At 36.7% G+C, this 26,322-nt stretch overlaps 1 protein-coding gene across 20 annotated transcripts in view; it reads left to right on the top strand.

Annotated features, from left to right (window-relative positions):
• The window catches only part of LOC113660124 (protocadherin alpha-C2-like), a 129,488-nt gene that overhangs the window by 42,336 nt on the left and 60,830 nt on the right, over positions 1-26,322 (top strand). For 2 of the 20 annotated variants that reach the window (XM_047819680.1, XM_047819671.1), the window contains exon 1: positions 10,086-12,582. The exons of 10 other annotated variants lie outside the window; for them this stretch is intronic. In XM_047819680.1, coding sequence (XP_047675636.1) covers positions 10,222-12,582 — 2,361 coding nt within the window. In that variant the 5' untranslated portion in view covers positions 10,086-10,221. Of the gene's footprint in view, positions 1-29; positions 2,667-5,680; positions 8,186-10,059; positions 12,583-13,038; positions 15,895-16,303; positions 18,822-26,322 lie in introns of those variants that run through there. 8 more of the 20 variants (XM_047819685.1, XM_047819686.1, XM_027173419.2 and 5 more) reach the window with 8 other exon arrangements.

Here is a 26,322-nt window from a genome sequence, read left to right as displayed (position 1 = left end):
CATATCAGTTCTCTAAATTAATCATGTTTTTTGTGACTTTTGTGACGTTACACTTGCATGTAGGTGTCGCTGCATTACAAATTAAACCATGCCAAACGGTGCATTTGTGCGCACAATCCCGAGCTTTTCCCCCACCTCTTGTGACGCACTGGGTCAGTAGTGCTGCTTGTATATTGGGGAAGAACAACGTCTGTAAACGTGAAACATTGCAAGGGATTATATGATTTTTTTTATAAAAATATTTGGAACTTTGCTGAACAGTAGAGTTTTGCGAATGGGCATCATTTGGTGATGGTCAATGCTGCGTTTTCGTCATGACATCTCGACTGTACGCAACGATAACGGCGATTCTTCGCTGCTGTATTGTGTTGTGTTTTTGTGGCAAAGTATTCGCTCAGATTCGCTACTCTATTGCAGAGGAATCTACACACGGATCTGTTGTAGGAAATATTGCTAAGGATTTGGGCCTTGATCTGAATAAACTTAAAGAGCGAAGATTTCGGATTGTTTCCGGATCAAAGGATGGCTTCTTACAGATAAACCAGGACAATGGAGCGCTTTTTGTAAGTGGGAACATCGACAGGGAGGATCTTTGCGAGAAAAGCAACGTGTGCACTGTGAACCTTAAAACAGTGGCCGAAAATCCTTTGGAAATCCATTATATCGAGGTAGAAATAAAAGATATAAACGATAACTCTCCCGTGTTTCCTGTGCGTGAAAAGCATTTAGAGATACCAGAAAATGCTGTTCCCCAGAGTACGCGCCTCCCACTAGACGCTGCGCGTGATTTAGACGCTGGTATAAATTCTCTTCATAAGTACATTCTTAGTACCAATAATTACTTTGAATTAGATGTTAAAACTCGTGAAGAAGAGAAAATTCCTTTTTTAATTTTAAAAAAGCAGCTTGATAGAGAGGAGAAACCCTATCTGAATCTAACTTTGACAGCGTATGATGGAGGAAAGACAGAAAGATTCGGTTCAGTTAACATTAATATAACTGTTGTTGACATTAACGATAACGCCCCAGTTTTTGATCGTCAGGTATACACTGTAACATTAGAGGAAAATATTGAGATAGGTTCATCGGTAGTAAAATTACATGCCACAGATTTAGATGAGGGTGCAAACGGACAGATTGTTTATGCTTTTGACAAAAGTATAATGAGCAAAGCTTTTGATAAATTTGAAATAAATTCAAATACCGGAGAGATTACTGTAAAAGGATTAATAGATTTTGAAGAACAGCGTGTTTATGAAATAGACATACAAGCTTCTGATAAAGGCCAAGTACCTTTAACAGGTCACTGCACTATCATAATTAATATAAAGGATGTGAATGATAATGCGCCAGAGTTTGATGTGACCTCGCTAACCGCTGAGATATTAGAGGACTCGAAACCAGGGACAACTATTTCTCTCATCAGCGTATCTGACAGAGATTCAGGTGAGAACGGTATGGTAATGTGTACCCTTGCAGATGACATTGCGTTTGAATTGAAGCCCTCTTTCCAAAAGAACATGTACTCCCTGGTAACTAAAGATCATTTAGACAGGGAGACTGTTTCTATATACACAATTAACATAATGTGCAAGGATATAGGAGAGCCATCTTTATCTTCACAAAAGACAATTCATGTTAATATTGCAGATGTCAATGACAACAAACCAGTGTTTACTCAAAACCCATTTAATTTTTATATTAGCGAAAACAACACCCCAGGCATGTCTATACTTTCCATTAGTGCATTTGATATAGACCAGAATGAGAATGCACGCATAACTTATCACATTCTGAAGGCAGAAGCCCATGATGCAAACATTGTCTCTTATCTGAATATAAATTCAGAGGACGGGATTGTTTATGCACTAAAACGCTTTGATTATGAAACAATAAAAACATTCCAGTTCCATATTGTTGCTACAGATTCTGGAACTCCATCATTAAGCAGCAACGTCACTGTGAACGTGTTCATTTTGGATCAGAATGACAATGTTCCAGTGATCTTACATCCGGTCAGCACTAACGGTTCTGCTGAAGGTGTAGAGGAGATTCCCCACAATGTGAACGCAGGACATTTGGTGACTAAAGTGAGAGCTTATGACGCAGATATTGGATACAATGGCTGGTTATTATTTTCACTGCAGGAAGTGAGTGACCACAGTCTCTTTGGTTTGGACCGTTATACAGGACAGATAAGGACCCTTCGACCTTTCACAGAAACAGATGAGGCTGAACATAAACTGGTCATTCTGGTCAAAGACAATGGTAACATTTCACTTTCAGCAACAGCAACTGTGATCATAAAACTTGTGGAGACTAAAGAAGCCTTTGAATCTTTTGATGTTATAAGTGCAGTAAACAATGAAGAGGAAAATAGTGTTGTATTTTATTTGATCATTACCTTGGCCTCAGTTTCAGTGCTTTTTATTATCAGTATTATTGTGCTGATTGTAATGCAGTGCTCCAAATCTACAGACTATTCATCTAAGTATTTACAAGACACCAATTATGATGGCACACTTTGTAACAGCATCCAGTACAGATCTGGAAATAAACAGTACATGTTAGTTGGACCCAGAATGAGTATAGGTTCTACTATCATTTCTGGCAGTAATGGGAACACCTTAGTTATTCCAGATCACAGAACAAGAGCTTCTAGTGAGGTAAGACTTAATCTTATTTTTATATATTTTACAGAAATACTCTACATTTGAGTATCTGGCTGTGGTTTTGCTTTAATGTGAGGAGAAATACAATATTACCAATATTTTGGTTGCTTAATGATTGACACATCAATACTGACATCTGAAATGTCCAGATTTTTACAATGTATTCTGTTTTACTTCCCTTGATGAACTTCAAACTTATTAAGATAAACATCTGATTTTTCTATTGTTACAATGAATACATTTTTAACATATCTAAGTATCTGTCTTTGAAACTGGTGTAATAGTAATGAATTTCCATTTCAAATAGGCATTACAGCTGACCATACATCATCTCATTTTATGAATTTTTCCATTTTCTATGCATCCATCTCTATGTGACATTATGTTTACTGTTTGCCAGATTTCTTTTTCCTTCCTTCCTTCCTTCTTTCCTTCCTTCCTTCTTTCCTTCCTTCCTTCCATTCTTCCTTCCTTCCTTCTTTCTTTCCTTCCTTCCTTCCTTCCTTCCTTCCTTCCTTCCTTCCACACGTTGTGTGTTGTACAACTTGTTTTAAAATGATTTTACATATACAATTGACTGAATGTAATCCTTATTTATGTACAAACTCAACATTAGTATATTAAAATGATAGCTGACCCCAAGTGCCACACTAGTACATACAAGCTGATACATAAAAAGACATTGTTTACAGATATAAAGTTTGTTGTTATGCTGGTAGCATTCTGCAGTGTGGTGTTATCATGACAAGTAGCATCACCTAATACAGGTTTCAGAACCATGTGGTAAGATCAGGGTTACTTTGTCTAGATAGTTAACTTCATTGTTCAAAAGTTACTTCAGACATTTGTGGTAACAAAAAACTTTCCTACGCTAATCACCATGTTGATCTTTAGACTGGATGAACACAGAGATGAGGTTTATTGTAGTCAGCATTGAGCACAAGTGATGAGATGCTCACAAAGAACATTCCATCAACCCAACAAATGACTTATCTTATATGATGACTTCATCCTTAGTTCCCAGAGTCAAAAAGCCCCACCTGCTGTTTCTTTCTTAAAAAGTTTAGGCCTTTCCCTGACACAATTATATCCTACTTTTAAATTTTAAATTTGCTATCATAATTCAACTTTAATTCAAAACATAAAAATGGGTGTCACTTATGCCCATCATTATGTTACTGGGCTTTTATATATTTTTAATTTTTTTTGTGTTGAATGGGTATGTCAGAGTCACCATCCCTTTTCCATGTTAATTAATCTAAACTCAGATAAATTATGCATTTTGAAATAAATGTTTAACTTTAACCTAGGGTGAACTTAATGTGCTCCAAACCTTTATAAGTGTGTCTCAACAATTTGTGGATTCTCTCAGACTTCAGCACATGTTCCATAGGAACAACACGACTTTGAACAGTCTACTGTACATGACCTTGACTCTAACTTCAACTTTAGAAAAGGTATAATGGATGCAGACTCCTCTCTGATAAGACTTGCCAAACTAAGAATGCTATTGTTAGTTCACAAACTACACAAAGCTTATTCATGCACCTAAACAATAAACACCATGCAGATGCACCTAAACAATTTGTGTTTATTTTTGTTCTAAACTTTAATCCATTAAACCAATAACAGAAATGGTGCTTAAAACTAATCATGATGTCACCTCATATTTTACATTTACACAAATTCATGTAGGTCTAAAAAATATCCTACATATTACATGGGGAAGTATATATATATACAGAACACAGAGCTGAGTTAATCAACTATTTTAGGTGATTTTCTGGGATGAGCACTCAAAATTATTAAAATTAAACATTTGTAGAAAATCAGATAGTAGAAGTACTTGAGTAGATGAGCACAGGTGGGTTTTTCACATGTACAAATTCAGACAAATCTTACAATGTCTGAAATAAATCATACAAAGGTGTAGAAAATCACTCCTTAATCAGTTCATCTAGTTTATTATGCATTTAATTTGTAACTTATATTGTCAAAAATATTAATTAATGTCAAGATTTTTCTCATTTTGATGCAATCAAAATGTAAAGAATAAAGTGACCAAGAATTTCTCTGCTACTAACGTATAAAATTTTATATAATTCTATTCATAAAAAAATTGTAATCCTTGATATATGCTGTGTATATAATTAATGTGCTGTGTTCATCTTTAATTAATTGATATTGAAATATTTATGCATTGAAAATTGGTCTTAAATGCACTTACTATGTGTATGCAACTCAACTCTGAATAGTCGGTTTATATAGATGGATTTAGAGTTCATGTAGCGTGATATCAAACATTCTGGCCAAATGTCAGCTGAATTTGTGTACTGGTTACAATAAAGTAGTGGCAAAATTTACAGTCATTAAGTATGGCATAGGTCAGTCAGACAATTGCTGTTCAGTCAGCATTGCTGTTGCTTTGATAGATTGATAAGAAACTAAAATAAACTAAATATTTGATGATGCCCAACTGAATGCTTTGGAAGCATATGTCATATCGCAGAAGGTCAAATATCTTATAGTTTGGATATGTATGGTCTGAGATTATACTTCAGGCTCCTAAAACATTTCTTGATAGCTTGTTGAACAAAAATGTTGATGAACTTGGCTGTTTTTAGAGTCTTATGGTCTGAGTTTTATGATTCTCCCCTTTGAAGCGTTAGAAGATAATTAGAATTTTGGACAGATTTTATTTTATTTAGCCTTTGCATGTGGTGGTGCTATTTTTCATAAGGGGGCAAGTGTTTACTGTCTATGTGAAATCTATATTTATATGAAATGACAGAAATGTAAGGGAATACAATATTTCAAAAGTAAAACCTCCAATAAGATAACTTATGCAGTAAAAGGTAACTAAAGCAGTAAAATAGAGTGCAACTTCCATTGTTGCTATGTACTTTCAGCTTAGTTGCAGCCTGGAGATGTCAGTAGAAAACCACTTATGGTTCCTGACGTCAAACATACACCCCACCCTTTCACTTCTCATGTACGTTTAACTGCTTACACGCTAAGCTTTCTATACACGTTGATCTTCTGTTAAACTTTAATCATAAATGCTAATATTATCAGTCTTGAATAAGCAAATTTAATATCCATGGATTAGATTTCTTGTTTTTGTAGATCGCTGTTGTAATTCCTGCAAAATGGAACAAAAGGAACGTGCATTATGTCGGAAACCTTACGCAAGATTCTTCTTTGTGGCAATTGTGCTGTTGTTTGAGAGAACAGTTTGGGCTCGGATAGAATGGTCAGTATCTGAAGAACAGAATGACGGTACTCTGGTTGGGAATATTGCCAAAGATTTGGGTATCGACCACAAAATCCTAAAGGAGAGAGGATTACGCATTGTATCAGCCTCGGCAGAGTCGAGGTTCAGAATAAATCAGGACGACGGAGGGCTGTATGTGAACGGAAAAATAGACAGAGAAGACATCTGCGCAGGAAGCAGCGCTTGTTTGGAAAATTTGAAAATTGTCCTTGAAAATCCACTGGAGATTCACTACGTATCAGTACATATTTTGGATATAAACGATAATGCTCCGCAATTCACTCAAAAAACAAAACATTTGGATATAGGAGAATCAGCCTTACCGGGCACACGATTTCAGCTACAAGCAGCTCATGACCCTGATAGTGGCAGCAATTCTATTCAGAGTTATAAATTAAGTCACAACGATCATTTTCGACTAGAAATCAAAGATCGTGATGAAGACGGTAAAATTCCTATTCTCATATTACAAAAACAGTTAGACAGAGAAGCTGCACAGATCATAAAATTATTGCTAACTGCTGTAGATGGTGGGAAACCATCGAAATCTGGAACAACTGAAGTAATCATAAATGTGCTGGATATAAATGATAACGCACCTGTTTTTACCGAAGATGTCTATGCTGTAATGCTGTATGAAAACGCGCCTATTGGCACAACAGTATTACAGTTGAACGCCACCGATTTGGATGACGGCTCAAATGGCGAAATTGTTTATTCGATAAGTAATAATGTAAACAATAAATTACGAGAACTTTTTGAAATATCGCCGATAACAGGTGAAATCACTGTGAAAGGAACTATAGATTTTGAAGTCAAAGATAAATATGAGCTTGATATTCAAGCTTCCGACAAAGGACTTGTACCAATGACTTCGGACAAGACAGTTACTATAAAGATTGTAGATGTAAATGACAATGCGCCAGAGATAGAGGTGACATCATTTTCAGTTGCAATTCCGGAAGATTCTAGATCTGGGACTACAGTTGCTTTGATAAGTGTATCTGATTCGGACTCTGGGGTAAACGGAAAAGTTTATTGTTCAGTACCTGAGGACATGCCTTTCGAGCTTTTTTCATCCTCTGATGATAATGCATACTCCTTAGTTACATCGTCAACGCTAGATAGGGAAATGACGTCTCAATATGATATTATATTATTTGCAAAAGACGCAGGGATCCCGCCACTGTCATCGATGAAGACTATAACTGTACAAATATCAGATGCAAATGATAATAGTCCAGAGTTTACTAATTCCCCATACACGTTTTATGTGATAGAAAACAATGTTCCAGGGACATCTTTATTTTCTGTATTTGCTTTTGATCGAGATTCGGGTGAAAATGCAGCAATCAACTATCAGATATGGAGAGACAGTATTAAAGAGGACAAGTACACATCGTTTATCAATGTAAATTCTGAAACTGGCGGCATATATGCATTAAAAGGTTTTGACTTTGAGATAGTAAAGACGTTCCAGTTCCACGTGCTCGCTACAGATTCTGGAAATCCACCCCGAAGTAGCAATGTCACAGTGAATGTGTTCATTCTGGATCAGAACGACAACGTTCCAGTGATCTTATATCCAGTCAGCGCTAACGGTTCTGCTGAAGGTGTGGAGGAGATTCCCCGCAATGTCAACGCAGGACATTTAGCGACTAAAGTGAGAGCATATGATGCGGATATTGGATACAACGGCTGGTTATTATTTTCACTGCAGGAAGTGAGTGACCACACTCTCTTTGGTTTGGACCGTTATACAGGACAGATAAGGACCCTTCGCCCTTTCACAGAAACAGATGAGACAGAACATAAACTGGTCATATTGGTCAAAGACAATGGCAATGTTTCACTTTCAGCAACAGCGACACTGATTATCAAAGTTGTTGAGCCAAAAGAAGCTTTTGCTGCTTCTGATGTTGAAAACGCCGTAAAAGAAGAGGAAGACAATAACGTAACATTTTATTTGATCATTACGTTGGGTTCGGTTTCCTTTCTTTTTATCATCAGTATCATTGTGCTGATTGTAATGCAGTGCTCCAAATCTACAGACTATTCTTCCAAGTATTTACAAGAAACTAATTACGACGGAACACTGTGTCACAGCATCCAGTACAGGTCCGGAGACAAACGCTATATGTTAGTTGGACCCAGAACGAGTATCGGTTCTACTCTAGTTTCTGGCAGTAATGGAAATACTCTTGTTTTACCAGATCGCAGGAGGACAACTTCTGGTGAGGTAAGAAAGACTTACGAAGGCAATTCTTCAGTTTCTATAGCGTATCCTTGTTCTTTTAAAAGTCACTCCTGAAAAGGCGTGACCTTGGTTGTTTTCTTGCAAATTGATTGGTTGAGGCAGAATGGAAAATGCAGGTGGTAAACACGTGATATGTAATCCTAGTTAAGCATATTCCACAAAAAAATGCATTTGTTAAGTGTTGCGTTTTACATATTTTTGTGCACTTTATTTTGTTTATTTGTGAATCTTGCTTTATTTCATGGGCGAGGCTAACCCCTTTTTAGGGGTGCTTCACCCCTAAAATTTTTATTAATATTTTAGTCCAGCGTGTTGCCGCCGCTGTGGAGTAGCACAGGACCTGGGTGACTCGTCCATAGTCATAAACGGAGAGAAGTAGTGCCGGTTACAATGTTCTTCCGCAAGACGCCAGCAGTTCTGTTTATTAACTGCTAGAGCGTGAAACAAAAACAGCAGCGCGACAAATAAACTGCGTACCTGTGTATTGTGTATACGTGTGTCTCTGTTGTTAAAGTTTATCGTTAATTTGATACTCATTTTATCAATCGTGACAGAACATCACGTGCGTGTTTTCTGGTGAGTCGTCATGGAAACATGAAGCCCTGGCGTTTGGACCAGAGTGAAAATAAACGCCATATCACTCACTGTGGCTTTTTAAATGAATTGTTATTCATTCCTAGATTTATACAGTATCTGTTATTTTTCAGTTGTGGCTGACTCATAAAACTAGACAATACAAGTAAGTTTAATGTTTTTCTTTTGCTGTATTTATTCATTCCTCACACACCCTCCCTCCTTGTGTGTGTGCGGCCTGCAGTGAGCAATGGACATACGACAGTTCTTTAAAAGAAAAAAGACAGATTCTGGTGAAAGTCTAGGGACAGTACATAATGATCTAGTGAAAGGAATTTGTCATTTAATAAAAAGTTAAAAGCCCAATAATAATAAATACTTTTAAAATGACACGCCTCTGTGTGTCTTTTGGTCGTATCCTTAGCTTCAGCACCCCTAAAAAGGAGCTCAGCACCCCTAAAGCTCTGACCCTAGAATCGCCCCTGCTTTATTTTATTATTCTTTGAAATGACTTACTATTAAATTTTGTTCGCGATTTAGTTTTGATGAACTTTTGTTATTCAGCATTTGGACAAATTATGCAAGACAAAGACCCAAATATGGGCGTGTGGCAAGGCTTTTAATTCACCATAAACACTTCGATGCAAAAGACAGATACCGCTAAAAGCAGTGAGCAGAGACATTGGTAAGCGTATTTCGTCCTCTGTGTACACATTCTCAAACAGCTTGGCTTTCAGTCCAAAGTAAGCAAAATATTAAGAGAAGGAGTGAGTGGACTGCTTGTGAATTGTTTACATTCGCTTTTATCGTTTTTTTACACTTAACTTATACAAAAATATAAATAGAATTAATTGAGAAAATATTGACATCACATTCCGGGGGTTGCACTGAATCATTTTAGATTGAGTGACTCCGTTTAGATCCTCAACAGTAACCGCTAGTTGCTCTCCATGGTACTAGTATTGAGCAAGTTATGATTTTGAACTGAACGTAACATTGTGTTATTTACTGTCACATGTTTATCCGTTTGTTTATTCAGCTGTTTGTATGTGTATCTGGCGTTGATAATTATTAGCTCTTTTACTTATTTAAAAAAATTGTTGTTGTTGTTTTTTTACAAATTCTTGGCCAACTGCAAGCGACAAAGGCTGAACATTTAAAATAATTTACTGCCAATTTCTTACTACTAAACGCCTTATACTTTTAATTCGCGAGGTGTCAGCATACAGCTAGAAGAAGGTGGATGACGCAAATATAAGATGGTTGCTCTGCCCGCCCATTCAGTGCCCTCGTATATTTTGTTCAATATCAGACGGAAGATAGAGCGACTATGCTTTATCTTATATTACTACATTATTATGTATAGAACATATTATGGTTAAATCTTCGATCAATACGCATTCATTTTTAGTGTCTTTTCTGTGGACGTGTTGTAGGCGCTTAAAATGGAACAAAGGACAGGAGCTTCGTTGCAAAGGGTACATGTAAGCCTTGCTTTTATAGCTGTATTGTTGTTTGAAGGAGCGGTATTAGCACAGATAAGGTATTCTGTCTCTGAAGAGCACAAGGACGGAACATTGGTTGGAAATATTGCAAAGGATTTAGGAATTGATGCCAGAACCTTAAGAGAGAGGGGATTTCGCATCGTGTCATCCTCAAGAGAGTCACTGTTTACGGTAAATCAGAATGACGGAGTCTTGTATGTTAGTGGAAACTTAGACAGAGAGACGGTGTGCGAGAATAGCATTTCATGCACTATCAATCTCAAACTCGCTATGGAGAATCCTCTTGAGATTCATTATGTGACTGTAGAGATTATAGATGTGAATGATCATGCTCCTGTTTTTGCTGAAAAGGAAACAATCTTAGAGATATGGGAGTCAGCGTTACCCGGAATGCGTTTTCAGCTTCAGCCAGCCAACGACCCTGACAGAGGATCGAATTCTGTTCAATCGTATAAACTTAGTCCGAACGATCATTTCCGACTCGAAGTCAAAGATCGTGATGATGACGGCAAAATTCCTATAATGATATTGCAAAAACAGTTAGACAGGGAATCTGCACAGAACGTAAAGTTGTTATTAACTGCTGTAGATGGCGGAAAACCATCGCAATCTGGAACAATGCAAATAACAATAAATGTGCTGGATATAAATGACAACGCGCCTGTTTTCACGGAAGATGTCTATACTGTACTTTTGCATGAAAATGCGCTTATAGGCACAACAGTAATACAGTTGAACGCCATCGATTTGGATGCTGGTTCAAATGGCGAGATTGTTTATTCAATAGGTAATAATGTAAAGAATAAAATCCGCGAACTTTTTGAAATATCTCCGACCACTGGCGAAATCATTGTGAAGGGAATTTTAGATTTTGAGGTCAAAGATAAATATGAAATTGATATTCAAGCTTCCGACAAAGGACTTGCACCAATGACTTCAGACAAGACAGTGACGATAAAGATTGTAGATGTAAATGACAACGCGCCAGAGATAGAGGTGACATCATTTTCAAGTACCATTCCGGAAGATTCCAAATCTGGGACTACAGTCGCTTTGATAAGTGTATCTGATTCGGACTCTGGGGTCAACGGAAAAGTTTCTTGTTTATTACCTGAAGATATGCCATTTAAGCTTTTTTCATCCTCACATGATAATGTGTACTCCTTAGTTACATCGTCAGCACTAGATAGAGAAATGGCGTCTCAGTACGATATTACATTATTTGCCAAAGACGCAGGGATCCCGCCACTGTCATCGATGAAGACTATAACTGTACAAGTATCAGATGTAAATGATAATAGTCCAGAGTTTACTAATTCCCCATACACGTTTTATGTAATGGAAAATAATGTTCCAGGAGCATCTTTATTTTCTGTATTTGCTTTTGATCGAGACTCAGGTGAAAATGCAGCAATCAACTATCAGATATGGAGAGATAATTTCAAAGCTAGCATGTACACATCGTTTATCAATGTAAATTCGGAAAGTGGTGCTATATACGCTTTAAAAAGTTTTGATTATGAGACGGTAAAGACGTTTCAGTTCTTCGTGATTGCTACAGATTCAGGAACTCCGTCACTAAGCAACAACGTCACAGTGAATGTGTTTATTCTGGATCAGAACGATAACGTTCCTGTGATATTATATCCAGTCAGTGCTAACGGATCTGCTGAAGGTGTGGAAGAGATTCCCCGCAATGTCAACGCAGGACATTTGGTGACTAAAGTGAGAGCCTATGACGCGGATATCGGATACAACGGCTGGTTATTATTTTCACTGCAGGAAGTGAGTGACCACAGCCTATTTAGTTTGGACCGCTATACAGGACAGATAAGGACCCTTCGCTCATTCACGGAAACAGACGAGCCTGAACATAAACTGGTCATACTGGTCAAAGACAATGGCAACGTTTCACTTTCAGCAACAGCGATTGTGACCATAATTCTTGTGGAGCCTAAAGAAGCATTTGCATCATCTGATGTTAAAAACGCCGTAAAAGACGTAGAAGACAATACCGTTACTTTTTATTTGATCATTACTTTAGGTTCGGTTTCATTTCTTCTCATTATCAGTATCATTGTGCTAATTGTAATGCAGTGCTCCAAATCTACAGACTATTCCGCCAAGTATTTACAAGAAACAAATTACGATGGGACACTCTGTCACAGCATCCAGTACAGATCAGGAGATAAACGTTATACGTTAGTTGGACCCAGAACAAGTATCGGTTCTACTATAGTTCCAGGCAGTAATGGAAATACTCTTGTGATACGAGATAGGAGGACGGGAACGTCTGGTGAGGTAAGTATTTACTTCTAAGGGCAGATCAATGATTTAACCAAAATGATGTGCAAAGAACTATAAGAAAACAAACAAATTAATTAATTAATCTTAATTGATTTTGTTATTTTTATAAACATTGCATTATATCATGGTTTTATAGTGCTTGCAGTTTAATCCGTCCTTTCGGAAATGTGTACCAAATCTCGCTAAAAGCGTTTAAAAGTGTCATAGTAGCGCCGTTGTTTTTTTTATTATTGACTAATTTGAGCTAATTTCTGCGATGACTGTTCGAACTACCGTGGGTGTGTTTGAAAGCTGTCTTATCCACCCAAACTTCTAGACCCCTACTTCCGAGGACACCACTAAATTTCTTTTAAATTATCAGACTTCTCTCATAAATGAACTGGTACCTGACTCTGCCACGACAAGATCTGTCGTGGCAGAGTCAGGTACCAGAAAACATTTGGTTACTCGGACCGCTAAAAGAATCGTGGCTGGGCATGACATTTTTGTTGGAATTCTTATTTCATTATTTTATCTTATGTTTGTTTCTTTTGTTTTTTTGTTGTTGTTTGGTTGTATGGTTAGTGATAGGTAATTTAGTTATATGTTAGTTTCATATTTTGCTGTGGATTATACACAATGCTGTCCAGTACAAAGAAATCAACTGCTAAACGTAATTGCTACATCTACATTGTCTTTCATGTCATGTGTACACTTGCATTGCAATAAAAGTTTAATTCGCAAGGTGTCACTATAGAACTAGAAGAATTGTTATGACGTAAAAATAAAATGGTTGCTTTACCCGCCCGTTCAGTGTCAGTGGCCATATATGTTTGCGTAATATCACAGGGAATGAAGTGAGAACATGCATTAGTCCTAGGGCACGTTTTAGTCTGATATAGATGATATTATGATCATATACAGGATTAATTAGCATTCGTTTGTCGTGATTTTAAAGCGCTCAAAATGGAACAAAGGAGAGGAGCTTCTTGGCGAAGGGTACACGTAAGACTTGCCTTTATGGCTGTAGCGTTGTTGTTTGGAAAAGCGGTATGGGCACAGATACGGTATTCTGTTACTGAAGAGCAGAAGGACGGCACCGTAATTGGAAATATTGCAAAGGATTTAGGACTTGATGCAAGAAGCTTACGAGACAGAGGAGTCCGCATAGTGACATCCTCAGGAGAGTCACTGTTTAAGGTAAATAAGAATGATGGAGCGTTGTATATTAGTGGAAAGGTAGACAGAGATACGCTGTGCGAGAAAATCACATTGTGCACGATCGTGCTAAAAATTGCAATGGAAAATCCACTGGAAATTCATTATGTGACTGTAGAAATTATAGATATGAATGACCATTCTCCTGTTTTTACTGAAAATGAAACTCATTTAGAGATATGGGAGTCAGCATTACCTGGAACGCGTTTTCAGCTTCAGCCAGCCCGTGACCCTGACAGTGGATTAAATTCTGTTCAAACGTATAAACTCAGCCAGAACGATCATTTCCGACTCGAAGTCAAAGATCGTGGAGAAGGAGGAAAAATTCCATTTTTGGTCATACAGAAGCCCATAGACAGAGAGGCCATGCAAAGCATGAAAATGTTATTAACTGCTGTCGACGGTGGAAGACCTCCCAAATCGGGAACAATGGACATAACTGTTCGTGTGTTGGATGTAAATGATAACATGCCAGTTTTTACAATGGATGTTTATTCCGTCCAACTAAATGAGAACGCCCCTATAGGTACCACTGTCATACGACTGAATGCCACGGATATTGATGACGGTTCAAACGGAGAAGTTGTTTATTCGTTTGCCAATAATGTTGACAGTAATTTGCACAAACTTTTCGATATCGATTCCATCACCGGACAAATTGTTGTAAAAGGACACATTGACTTTGAAGCAACGAGTGAGTATGAAATTGATATAACAGCATCAGACAAAGGTACTGTACCACTGACAACAGATAAAAGCGTAATAATAAAAATAATTGATGTCAATGACAATGCGCCGGAAATTGAGCTGACATCACTTTCAAGCTCGGTTTCAGAAGACTCCAGACCTGGCACTACAGTTGCTTTGATAAGCGTGACTGATTTAGACTCGGGAATTAACGGGAAAGTTTTCTGTTCAGTTCCTGAAGATGTACCATTTAAATTAATGTCATCTTCACAGGAGAATATGTATTCATTAGTTACCACAGCAACAATTGACAGAGAAATGCAGTACAAATATGATATTACATTAGTTGCCAAAGATGCAGGAAAACCCTCTTTATCATCATCAAGACGTTTAACAATCTCGGTATCAGATATAAATGATAATAGTCCAGAGTTTTCTCTCTCCCCTTATACATTTCACGCTATGGAAAATAATATGCCAGCCATGTCTTTGTTCTGTGTTTCAGCTTCTGACAGGGACTCAAATGAAAACGCAATAGTTACTTATGAAATAATGAGAGAAAATGGCGAAGATAATAAACTAATGTTTGTGAATATAAATCCAGAAACTGGATGTATTTATGCACTAAAATCGTTCGATTTTGAAAGTTTAAAGAAGTTCAAGTTCCACGTGATTGCTACAGATTCTGGAACTCCGTCACTAAGCAGCAACGTGACAGTGAACGTGTTTATTCTGGATCAGAACGATAACGTTCCAGTGATTTTATATCCAGTCAGTGCTAACGGTTCTGCTGAAGGTGTGGAGGAGATTCCCCGCAATGTCAACGCAGGACATTTGGTGACTAAAGTGAGAGCCTATGACCCGGATATAGGATACAACGGCTGGTTATTATTTTCACTGCAGGAAGTGAGCGACCACAGTCTCTTTGGTTTGGACCGTTATACAGGACAGATAAGGACCCTCCGCCCTTTCACAGAAACAGACGAGGCTGAGCGTAAACTGGTCATACTGGTCAGAGATAATGGAAACATTTCACTTTCAGCAACAGCCACTGTAATCATCAAACTTGTTGAACCCAAAGAGGCTATTGCTGCGTCTGATGTCAAAAACACAGTAAAAGAAGAAAAAGAAAATGATGTTACATTTTATTTGATCATTACTTTGGGGTCCGTTTCATTTCTTTTTATCACCAGTATCATTGTTCTAATTGTAATGCAGTGCTCCAAATCTACAGACTATTCCTCAAAATATCTACAAGAAACAAATTATGACGGGACACTGTGCCACAGCATCCAGTACAGATCCGGAGATAAGAGCTACATGTTAGTTGGACCAAGAACCAGTATCGGTTCTACTATAGTTCCAGGCAGTAATGCGAACACGCTTGTGATTCAAGATCGCAGGAGGAGAACATATGGGGAGGTAAGATGTAATAAAGAATAACTGCAAATTTAATTAAAATGGTTGCATTACTGTTGGCATACTTTCTCTTCCTCTGTCTCTGAAAGTATATTCACAAATTACATTTTACAATTCAGGGACTCGTCGTGAATACGGAACGCGTTGTATGGATTTGCACAGAATGCCCGATGAACCGTTTATTTATTAAATCACATAATTTCTGAAACTTTTTTTAAAATAGGTCCCACGAGCAGTTAACGCAGAAGTGATTATTAACTGGTTGCTTAACAAACGAATTGAACACCGTTTGTGGTTATTTAATTAGTTACATCGTTTTCTTGCAGTGAATGATGTAATCGCACGGTGTCAGTGTAAACTAAACAAAAGCAGCTTATGGATCTGCCCCTTAGCTGTTATTTGGGCCGCCTCATCGTTGGTAATATTTTATAGTATGCAGTGAATCTCGGTCTGTGAGGATTATTTTCATACTATCTGCTTTGGTTCTGCCAGATTTACTTAAGAAAATCAATATGACTTCACACTCAGTGGATTGTGTCTGTTAGCCTGGTCGAACTCTGCACTATTTCTCTTTCAAAATGGAACAAAGAGGATCCTCATCATGGAGAATGATCCTTGTACTTTTTGCACTGTCGCTTATATTTTGGAGTGTAGCTCTGGCGCAGATCAAATATTCCGTTCTAGAAGAGCAGAAAGACGGCGCCTTGGTAGGAAATATCGCAAAGGATTTGGGTCTTGATCACAGGAGTCTTAAGGACCGAGGATTTCGTGTCGTATCAACTGCAGGAGAATCTTTATTTAAACTAAATCAGGACGATGGTATTTTGTATACTACAGGGAAAATAGACAGGGAGGAGGTATGTGAGAGAATTAGCGCATGCTTGATTAATATGAAAATCGCCCTTGAAAATCCTTTAGAGATTCATTACGTAGCGGTTGAGGTTGTGGACATAAACGATCATGCTCCAATGTTTCCTGAGATAGAAAAGCGTTTGGAAATCTCCGAAAACGCCGTGTCTGGTTCACGCTTTCAGATACAAGCGGCACGCGATGCAGATAGCGGGATGAATTCTGTACAAATGTATAAAATCAGTCAGAACGAACATTTTCGTGTTGAGGTCAAAGACGGATCGGACCGAAAGATGCCCTTTCTAATTTTACAAAAATCGTTAGACAGGGAAACTAGTCCTAGTCATAAACTCCTCCTCACAGCGTTGGACGGCGGAAAACCGCCAAAATCGGGGAATTTGGAGATAACTATAGATGTATTAGATGTAAATGACAACATTCCGGTTTTTACAAAAGACTCATACTCCGTGAAGCTTAGCGAAAACGTTCCCATAGGTACAACGGTAGCTCAGGTAAACGCAACCGACCTAGATGATGGTGTAAATGGTGAAGTCTTTTTTGTTTTTGGCCACGATGTAGGCCGTGACCTGCGCACACTTTTTGATCTGGATCCAGTCACAGGCGAAATAGTTGTAAAAGGACACATCGATTTTGAGCAAAAAGACCACTATGAAATCGACATCCAAGCATCGGATAAAGCACTTGCACCATTGACAGCTGATAAAAGCATCCTAATACAAATTGTTGATGTAAATGATAATGCGCCGGAAATTGAAGTGACGTCCTTTTCGAGCACAGTACCAGAGGATACTAAGTTGGGTACTACGGTAGCATTAATCAGTGTGAGTGATTTAGATTCTGGTTTAAACGGGAAAGTGTCCTGCTCTGTACTTGAAGAAATACCATTTAAATTAATGCAGGCCTCACAGCATAACATTTATTCATTGACAACTTCATCATTACTTGACAGGGAGAAAATATCCAAGTATGACATTACATTAGTAGCCCAGGATGCAGGTCAGCCAGCATTATCATCTTTTAAGTCTATCACCGTCCAACTATCAGATGTAAATGATAATAGCCCAGAGTTTTCTCTAAACCCATACATCTTCTATGTAACTGAAAATAATGTACCAGGCACGTCCATGTTCTCTGTGTCTGCCACTGATCGTGATTTAGATGAAAATGCCTTGATTACCTATCAGATTTCTAGGGATACTACAGATCAAAACAAGCATACATCCTTTCTAAACATAAACCCTGAAAATGGAGAGATATGCGCATTGAAAAGCTTTGACTTTGAAGCAGTTAAAACATTCCACTTCCATGTTGTTGCTTCAGATTCTGGAAATCCATCACTGAGCAGTAATGTTACAGTGAACGTGTTTATTCTAGATCAGAACGATAATGTTCCCATGATCTTGTATCCAGTCAGTGCTAACGGTTCTGCTGAAGGTGTGGAGGAGATTCATCGCAATGTCAATGCAGGACATTTGGTGACTAAAGTGAGAGCCTATGACCCGGATATAGGATACAACGGCTGGTTATTATTTTCACTGCAGGAAGTGAGTGACCACAGTCTCTTTGGTTTGGACCGTTATACAGGACAGATAAGGACCCTTCGCTCATTCACTGAAACAGACGAGACTGAACATAAACTGGTCATACTGGTCAAAGACAATGGAAATGTTTCACTTTCAGCAACAGCAACTGTGATTATTAAGCTTGTGGAGCCTAAAGAACCTTTTGCAGCTTCCGATGTCAAAAATGCAGTAAAAGACGAAGGGGATACTAATATTACATTTTATTTAATTATCACTCTGGGTTCAGTTTCAGTGCTTTTTTTCATCAGCATCATTACATTAATAGTAATGCAATGCTCCAAATCTACAGACTGTTCCTCCAAGTATTTACAAGATACAATGTATGATGGGACATTGTGTCACAGCATTCAGTATAGATCTGGAGATAAACGGTACACATTAGTTGGCTCCAGAATGAGTATTGGTTCTACTGTAGTTCCGGGCAGTAATGGAAATACTCTAGTGGTACAAGATCACAGGAGGAGAACTTCTAGAGAGGTAAGGCATTTTTTAGTGTAGGCCTGATATGGATCTTTGTAATTAGTATAAAATATACAACAAAGATTTTGGTTATGAATAACACATAAGTATTGTAAAACATTTTTAAGTAATGATACTGATACCGGATCTAGTACGTATTCTAATCAGCATTTGTAACATATATTTGCAGTTCTTAAATAGTTTTGGTAGTTTGGAATTTGCATCACTTTCTTTTACTAATTATGTAATATAGTAGTTCTTTATAAGGCAGAACATGGAATTAATTTTTCACATATTCAAATACATTAAAGCATTCCCTTTACTTTGCTTTTTCTTTCTTGTTGATTCCATTCAGACAGCAGAAATACTGAATGGGTATTAAGTAAGAGTACATGATCCATCTATCAAGGTTATTTCTTCTTACTTGATCTTTCTTACTTCCTGATGTTTAATTGAGAAAGAATGAAAGTTACTCAGAAACCTACATAGCACAATAGATGAGCAATGCAGTATTAGGAAGGCCTGTGATTTCATAAATAATTGTAAGAAGTATGCCTTCATGTCTAGGGCATACATTTCCTATCTTGCAAGGTATTCTGGTAATTAGTTCCTTTGGTAATATGTTTGTTTTATTTTTTAATATGTTTGTCATATTCTGTCTCAAATCAGTAATAATTCACTAGTATTCTACCGTGCTTAGATTTTATTTAATAATATTATGTTTCTTTGGTTTTTTCAATGTTTATAAGAAAGAAAAAGTAGGGGGAATCAGTAGGGGTTTTTTTATGGAGACTTAAAAGCAGGTACCTGCATTTTCAGAGAAAAATAGCTATTTTATTTTATATGTAAATTACAAAAAACACATAGGCAATGTTTACTGTTAAGTTGCACCCATTAAATAATAGTTAGAAAAACTAGTAATGTAATGTAATGTAAATAGTAATGAAAAAGTAACAGACTAGTTTAATAATTAAAGTGGCCTTTTATTTTAATGTATACCAAATGTAAAAGGTTTAATTTTTTTATAATACAACCTTTGGGAAGAAAAAATGATGTATACTTCTGGACTGTGCAAACAGAATTTTTTTTTCTCAGTTGACTTTATTTAGAACTATTTACAATTTGTGCACTATCTGGCTCTAAATGTTCTAATCATTGCCATATTTAATGATTATTTAATATTATTTAGAGCTTGTGTTAGTCTGATCAGAGTTTCAACTGTTGGTTAGGTCTCCTGTGGATTCCCTGGTTTCCTTATATTGTCCAAAGACATGTAGATAGATGGGCTGATTATGTGAAATATATGTGTGTTAAAGTGTGTGTTTGTGTTTATGGTGTCCTGTGATAGTCAGTTATCACATCACATCTGAGTCAGTGTTCCCTCTTTCTAAATAGTTTGACTTGATTGGCTCCACATAAATCCACCCTTGATTGGTTACATATATTGAATGAATGAATTTGTAATGCAAAGTACGTTTTTGGTATTGATGCTGTATAGAAATTGTTATTGCCTTAAAAACATTGATAATCTCTGATCATAAAAGTATCATCATAATACCTATATTTATCTACCTGAAAAACAGTACTGAATCTATCTTCTGTCTGTGTATAAGTGGTAATATACAGCCCTCCTCCCACCTTCCCCACATATGCACACACACACACACACACACACACACACACACACACACACACACACACACACACACACACACACACACACACACACACACACACACACACACACACACACACTGTCAGTCTCTCTCCCTTTGTTTGACTCATTATCAGCTCAGCATCACCTCTCCTACCTTCTATTGCTCTGCTACTTTTTTTTCACAAGCCCTTAATTTACTCAATGTATTAATAAAAATGATCTGTTGGAAAGTATAATGGTTAAGCAGAATGCAGTCAAGTTGTTGTAAGAGCTTTATGCAGTGGTTGGCTCAGCAGTACTTTTATTGCTGCTACTGCAGTTTCTATGGTCTCCACTGCTGCTACAGTATCAGAACTCTGCTGTATTGAATAAGCTGCTGAGGTATCCAAAACTGAGCTTTTTATGTAAACTGAAACTGAGCTTTTTCAATGTAAACTTTCATTCAAGGATAGTTCATAGAATAGACCTCTGCACTAGAATTGAGGCCAATTTGATTATTTTTCATTTTTCATTTTTTTTTTGTGGTGTTATGAAATGCAAAAACATTACTGCTTTGTCATGACAGTATCATGATAACAGTATTCTTGAACAGGATATTGAATATATTAGTGTATAGGCATTATGTGCATGTGTTGTATATGACACTGTCTACTGAGATACGACATGATTTTAAAGAGTTCATGCAACCTTTACTGTTTTGTATATCCCTAAATTTTTGTGCATTTGCACCAGTGCAGCAGCCAGATTGATGAAAATGTATTTGGAATAAACCAGTACAGTGGAGAAGACTGGGCACTACATTGTAAGGCTCTGATCAACGATGCAGTACACTGTGTAACTACTGTATAGGAAATAAAATGCAAGCATGCAGTGTATACAAATGAGAAAAGCATGAGTAAAGACACTGGAAAACAAGCAGTGTTTAATAAGCATTTAGTAGACAAAGTTTATAATGACACCATGTAGGCTAAAAAAGAAAGAAAGAAAGAAAGAAAGAAAGAAAGAAAGAAAGAAAGAAAGAAAGAAAGAAAGATTGCATAATTCTATAAAATAGTATGCTTTAAATCTAAATAATACAGACACTGAAAAATTATATGCAAGTATTTATTTCTTTTTATTGTGCTCAAGTTACTCTCTGTGCAGATTTATACATGTTTTCTCAATGTCTCTGTGGGCTTCACCAGGTTCCCCCTACCTTTCTGAAAACATTTCTGTGTGTACTGGTAATTCTAAATTGCCTGCAGGTATGTGTGTGTCTGGGTGTGTGCATGCATGGTGCCTTTCAATGGACTGGAATTGCATCCAAAGTGTATTTTCACCTCACATCTAGTATTCTAAGAGAGGCTCTAAGGAGAAAGAAAGGAGAAGTGCTTAATGAAGATCAGTGAATGAATGAATGAATGGTAAGAAAAGAATTACAAAAGAACTTATTGATAAAGCATATTCTGAATTATTTAATGGGGTAAGACACACATGAAGACAATGAAGACTATACAGTATATTACCAAACTTCAGGAATTTGTTGGTTAGAAGACACAAATCTAATATTTATTAGTCATGGTCAACATTTAAATGTGTAGGTATGGGCTGAATGTGAGCAGGTGGCTATTGTCCATGGTGCTGAAATGATGAAGCGTGGATGACCACATTGAGATATGTGAGTGGGCTTTGTGATGTACTTGATAAGGCTTTACATCATAATGAGTGTTATGTTAACGTAATAGTAAAATAAATTCAGACGGGTTGTCAAGACAACAGAACAAATTTATTTTCTGTATTATGATTTAATACTGTGTGCTGTAGGCAGAACATTGCTTCATCTAGTAGCATTATTGCTCCACTTGCCCTTCACTATTGCTTCATTTTTGCAAATAACTTGGTTTCTGGTTGAGCTTGGGTTGCTCTCTGTGTTTCAGTACTTGCTCTTCTGTGTCCATGTTGCTGTCTTCCTGGTTGTCTTGTTTCCTTCCACCATGGTAAAGAATGCCACTAAGTGAATCGTTTATAATAAATTATGTGAAATAAATCGTACATTTGTTGTTATTTCAGAATTTGGTAAAACACAATAATTAATGATTTACTTTAGTAATGATTTAATTGAATAGGTTATTTTGAGTCTGGTGAGACAATTACAGCTTAACTGATTCAGTGCTGTGGCATTTATAGAATCAGTTTTAATGTCTAAAATAAGACTTCAGGTTTAAGATACACACATGTGGCATGAATTATTACCCTTTGATGGGTATCTGACATGCTGTGTCAGGTCATTCTTCTGGTGGCTTTGGTCTGTAGTGTAATGTCAGTTCAGTTTTTGTAGTGATTCCCCAACAATTACACACTCACACTTTAGTCTGTATCTGCACAGAATTATGAAACTTTGTCTCGTCACATACACATAATTTAAATGTAGGAACGCATATAATCATGGAGGAAATGTAACCCTCCAGTGGCCACCTAGTTGCTTTAACAGTCATATTTGTCATATTCTTTTAATAAAACTATTAATCCCCCAAAAATAATTATATCCTTTAATGAGTCAAATAAATTAAGGCTTATAATATATAAAATATAGTAAAGGACGCATTCCAATTAACTGTAAATAACTACAGTTTTTTTATACTTTAGTGTTGCAGTGTAGCTCAGTAACATAGCAAGAAGGAATGAGTAAATAGATAATCGCATATTTTAGAATCTTAGTACATCAGATTATGGAAAGAAATAAAAGGGAGAATATAAATATGACTTGCAGGACAGCATACAAAATTAGATGAAGTTATAGAAGTCTGAAACTGGTGTGGGATGTTTGTAACATGCAGAGAGGGAGGCAGGAAGTCAGTATATAGACACAGATTGAGTTGGCAGGAAAAGTTGTGACTCATCTGTGGGTAAGTATATGCGTATGTGTGTGTGTAAGAGAGAGAGAGGGAGAGGGAGAGGGAGAGCGAGAGGCAGTTTTTGTAACTGGAACAGCCTGCAAACCAGCTGGAGATAGAAGCTATTTTAAACAAAATCTAAAACCAGACATAATATCTTGTGCAGGAGTCACAAACCTCTCTTTTGTATCTGTGTGTGTTTATGAAAAGCTTGAAATGAAATCTAGAGTCAAAAATGCTTTAGACATGTAGACAATGCATTGGGGGAATATTCTGTGAGTGGTGTCAGAGTGTGTGAATGATCACAAGAGAAGAGCAGGGCTTGGTCCAGCTGTATCTTGGCAGGAGGCAATATCTGTCCTGAGGGAAATGTGTTAACAAGAAGTAGAGGAAGAAAAGGAGGATTACTGTTGTTGTGAATGGTTCTTTGTCTCTTGCTGGCATTTTGTTGATATGCTCTCCCAGTTTACCTGTGAATATAAGAGGGGTATCATAAGCTGATAAGAAATTCTCATTCATGTATGATTTTTTTTTTTTTTTGCTTGATAGAACAGTCTAATAGAGAAGTACATAGTTACTTCTCTTGAATAGTTTCACTTGTTTTCATAAAGACCCTGGTTTTCCATTCACACAGAGGACATGTCATGGTGTGATGAGATTGGATGGAGTAATATTTGTGAATCTCATTTTATTTTATTAAAGGATATTCTTTTAATCATGCTAATTATTTGTACATGTTTAAGCAAATATAACCCCATACATATTTACATCCACTTCCAGCTTTCTAGCGCCACTGAAAAGCCAACAGTGTGTGTGGCTTCTGCTGTAGATCATGACTTTGCAGCTGTTCATCCGCTAAATAGAAATCGAATTAAAACACTAAATTAAAAATATGCTAAAGTGACAATTTTCACCATACCCTGTACATTGCTAATGCTACATGTTTGCTTTAAAAATGGCTGTGCTCATTATGTTCAAAGTGGAAAACCAGAATGCTAATACCTAATACCAGATCTGATTACCCTGTCTCTTTTCTTTGGATATATGAAAAAATTGGAAAGAGCCTGTTTTGATTTGTTAGGAATTTGGGGAGGCAGTTTTTGGTCTTCTTTCTACATTGAGTTTTACAGGTATTTACAGAAAAATTCACATAACATTAATTTCTTTTAATAATTTGAAGAATTAGAATGTATTTGAAGGTGCTATTTCTACAGTGAAAGTACAGCACAATTTCTAATTTTCTTGCCTTATTTGGCATGTCTAAAAATATGGCTAAGGTTAGTTTCAGAGTGAGTTAAACATTTATGTTGATTTGTCCCATGAAGAACAAAATTTACAAAAGACAATAAAGTCTATTAAATAATATTATAATAAGAATATAATATTAATATTAATATGTAATATTAAACAAACATTAGATTGTGATCAAATATAAAGATTGTGATACTACTGAAGTTTGAACCTTTGTCAGAAATATAACGTCTTTTTCTTTACCTTTTTTTTAAAAAAAAAACCAAATGAAACTCTAAACATAGCTATGCAAGTGGTATGTTAGCAGTTAAAATATGCTACTTCAGGATGCTATTTGACTACATCTTAAGCATTGGGCTTAGTTCTGAGAATGACTAAAGGGCCAGGGAACCTCAGGGGTATCTTACAGACCTTCAGTTGAAGGAGGTTGTGGCTATACATAGCATTGGCATGAATATGAGTTATACAATGGCCTAAGGTAATATAATGCAGCAGTGAAACCAAAGAGTTCTTAAAGGCCAGAGTGTAATGTGAGGAGTGTATCAGGAGTTAACAGTGCTAAAGATAACAGTGTGTTGCGTATGAGTAATACAGGATGAAACAGCAAAACAATAAACATTCTATTTGACCTATGGTAGGAGGTTACTGAAGTGTGTTTTAAACCAGAGACTGTCAAGTGTGTGTTATCACGTTTATGTTCAGTCTGGACTCTTGAATTTCTCAGATTGGTACCTGGTTATTGGTCAGTACATTTTAAGTTATGTTTTTCTTTGGTCATAAAACAATTAGAAATGACTTTAAGTTAGATTTTTTTTAGAAGCATTATGTTGAAGATGAGAACTGAATACTTTCGTTGTTATTTTAATTGGCAGGAACAGTGTACTGCAATTTGCACATGAGATCTGGTGGCTTTAATAGGGTGTTGTTGAGGGTACTGGAAGGTAATGTGTGTCCAATTTATAAATAGTTAAGTGTATTTATTAAAGATGTTAAAAAATTATGAAGCCTTCCTTCTATCTCTATTTGTGTTTATACAAGCACTCTCTTTGAAATCTAGGTCACTTTATAATTCAGTTAATAATTCAGTTTGCCCACATATTGCTTTCTAGCATTCCACAGAAATGTGGCTGAATTCACCTTCCCTGTTTCTCGCGCTCCCTTTGCATTTACTTTCTTGGTTAAGCTCACATATAAAAAAAAAAAAATACATAATATTAACATATTTTTTCTTCTTTTTAGACTGGACAATTTTCTTAATACTAAATACTTAATATTACCTGATAAAACTTGCTCAAATCTGTTTGATGAAATGTCCGTGTAAATGAATGGTGGATATTTAATGTCTTTAGCTGATATTGAGAAATAAAATGTGTGACTACTGCCTACATTAACTGAATGTTGAGGGACGAGCTGATGGCATTTTGCTGCCTCTCACCAAGATATATGGTTTTTGAGACTATGGTTAGTGTAAGATTTATATTTATGTGTAGCACAGAATTAATTTTCTGCATTAATAATTATGTAACAAGTATGTGTGTGTGTGTGTGTGTGTGTGTGTGTGTGTGTGTGTGTGTGTGTGTGTGTGTGTGTGTGTGTGTGTGTGTGAGAGAGAGAGAGAGAGAGAGAGAGAGAGAGAGAGAGAGAGAGAGAGAGAGAGAGAGAATAGGGCATGATTTGTGGACCCAAAGAAATATTGTTACTATTAGACTAACAGGGCATAGAGAAAAAATAACAATGA

The sequence above is a fragment of the Tachysurus fulvidraco genome, chromosome 10 (assembly GCF_022655615.1).
Source record: "Tachysurus fulvidraco isolate hzauxx_2018 chromosome 10, HZAU_PFXX_2.0, whole genome shotgun sequence".
In the NCBI taxonomy this organism is placed as follows: Eukaryota; Metazoa; Chordata; class Actinopteri; order Siluriformes; family Bagridae; genus Tachysurus; species Tachysurus fulvidraco.
The sequence above is the reverse complement of the archived record's forward strand: the minus strand, read 5'-3'. Positions and strand labels throughout refer to the sequence as shown.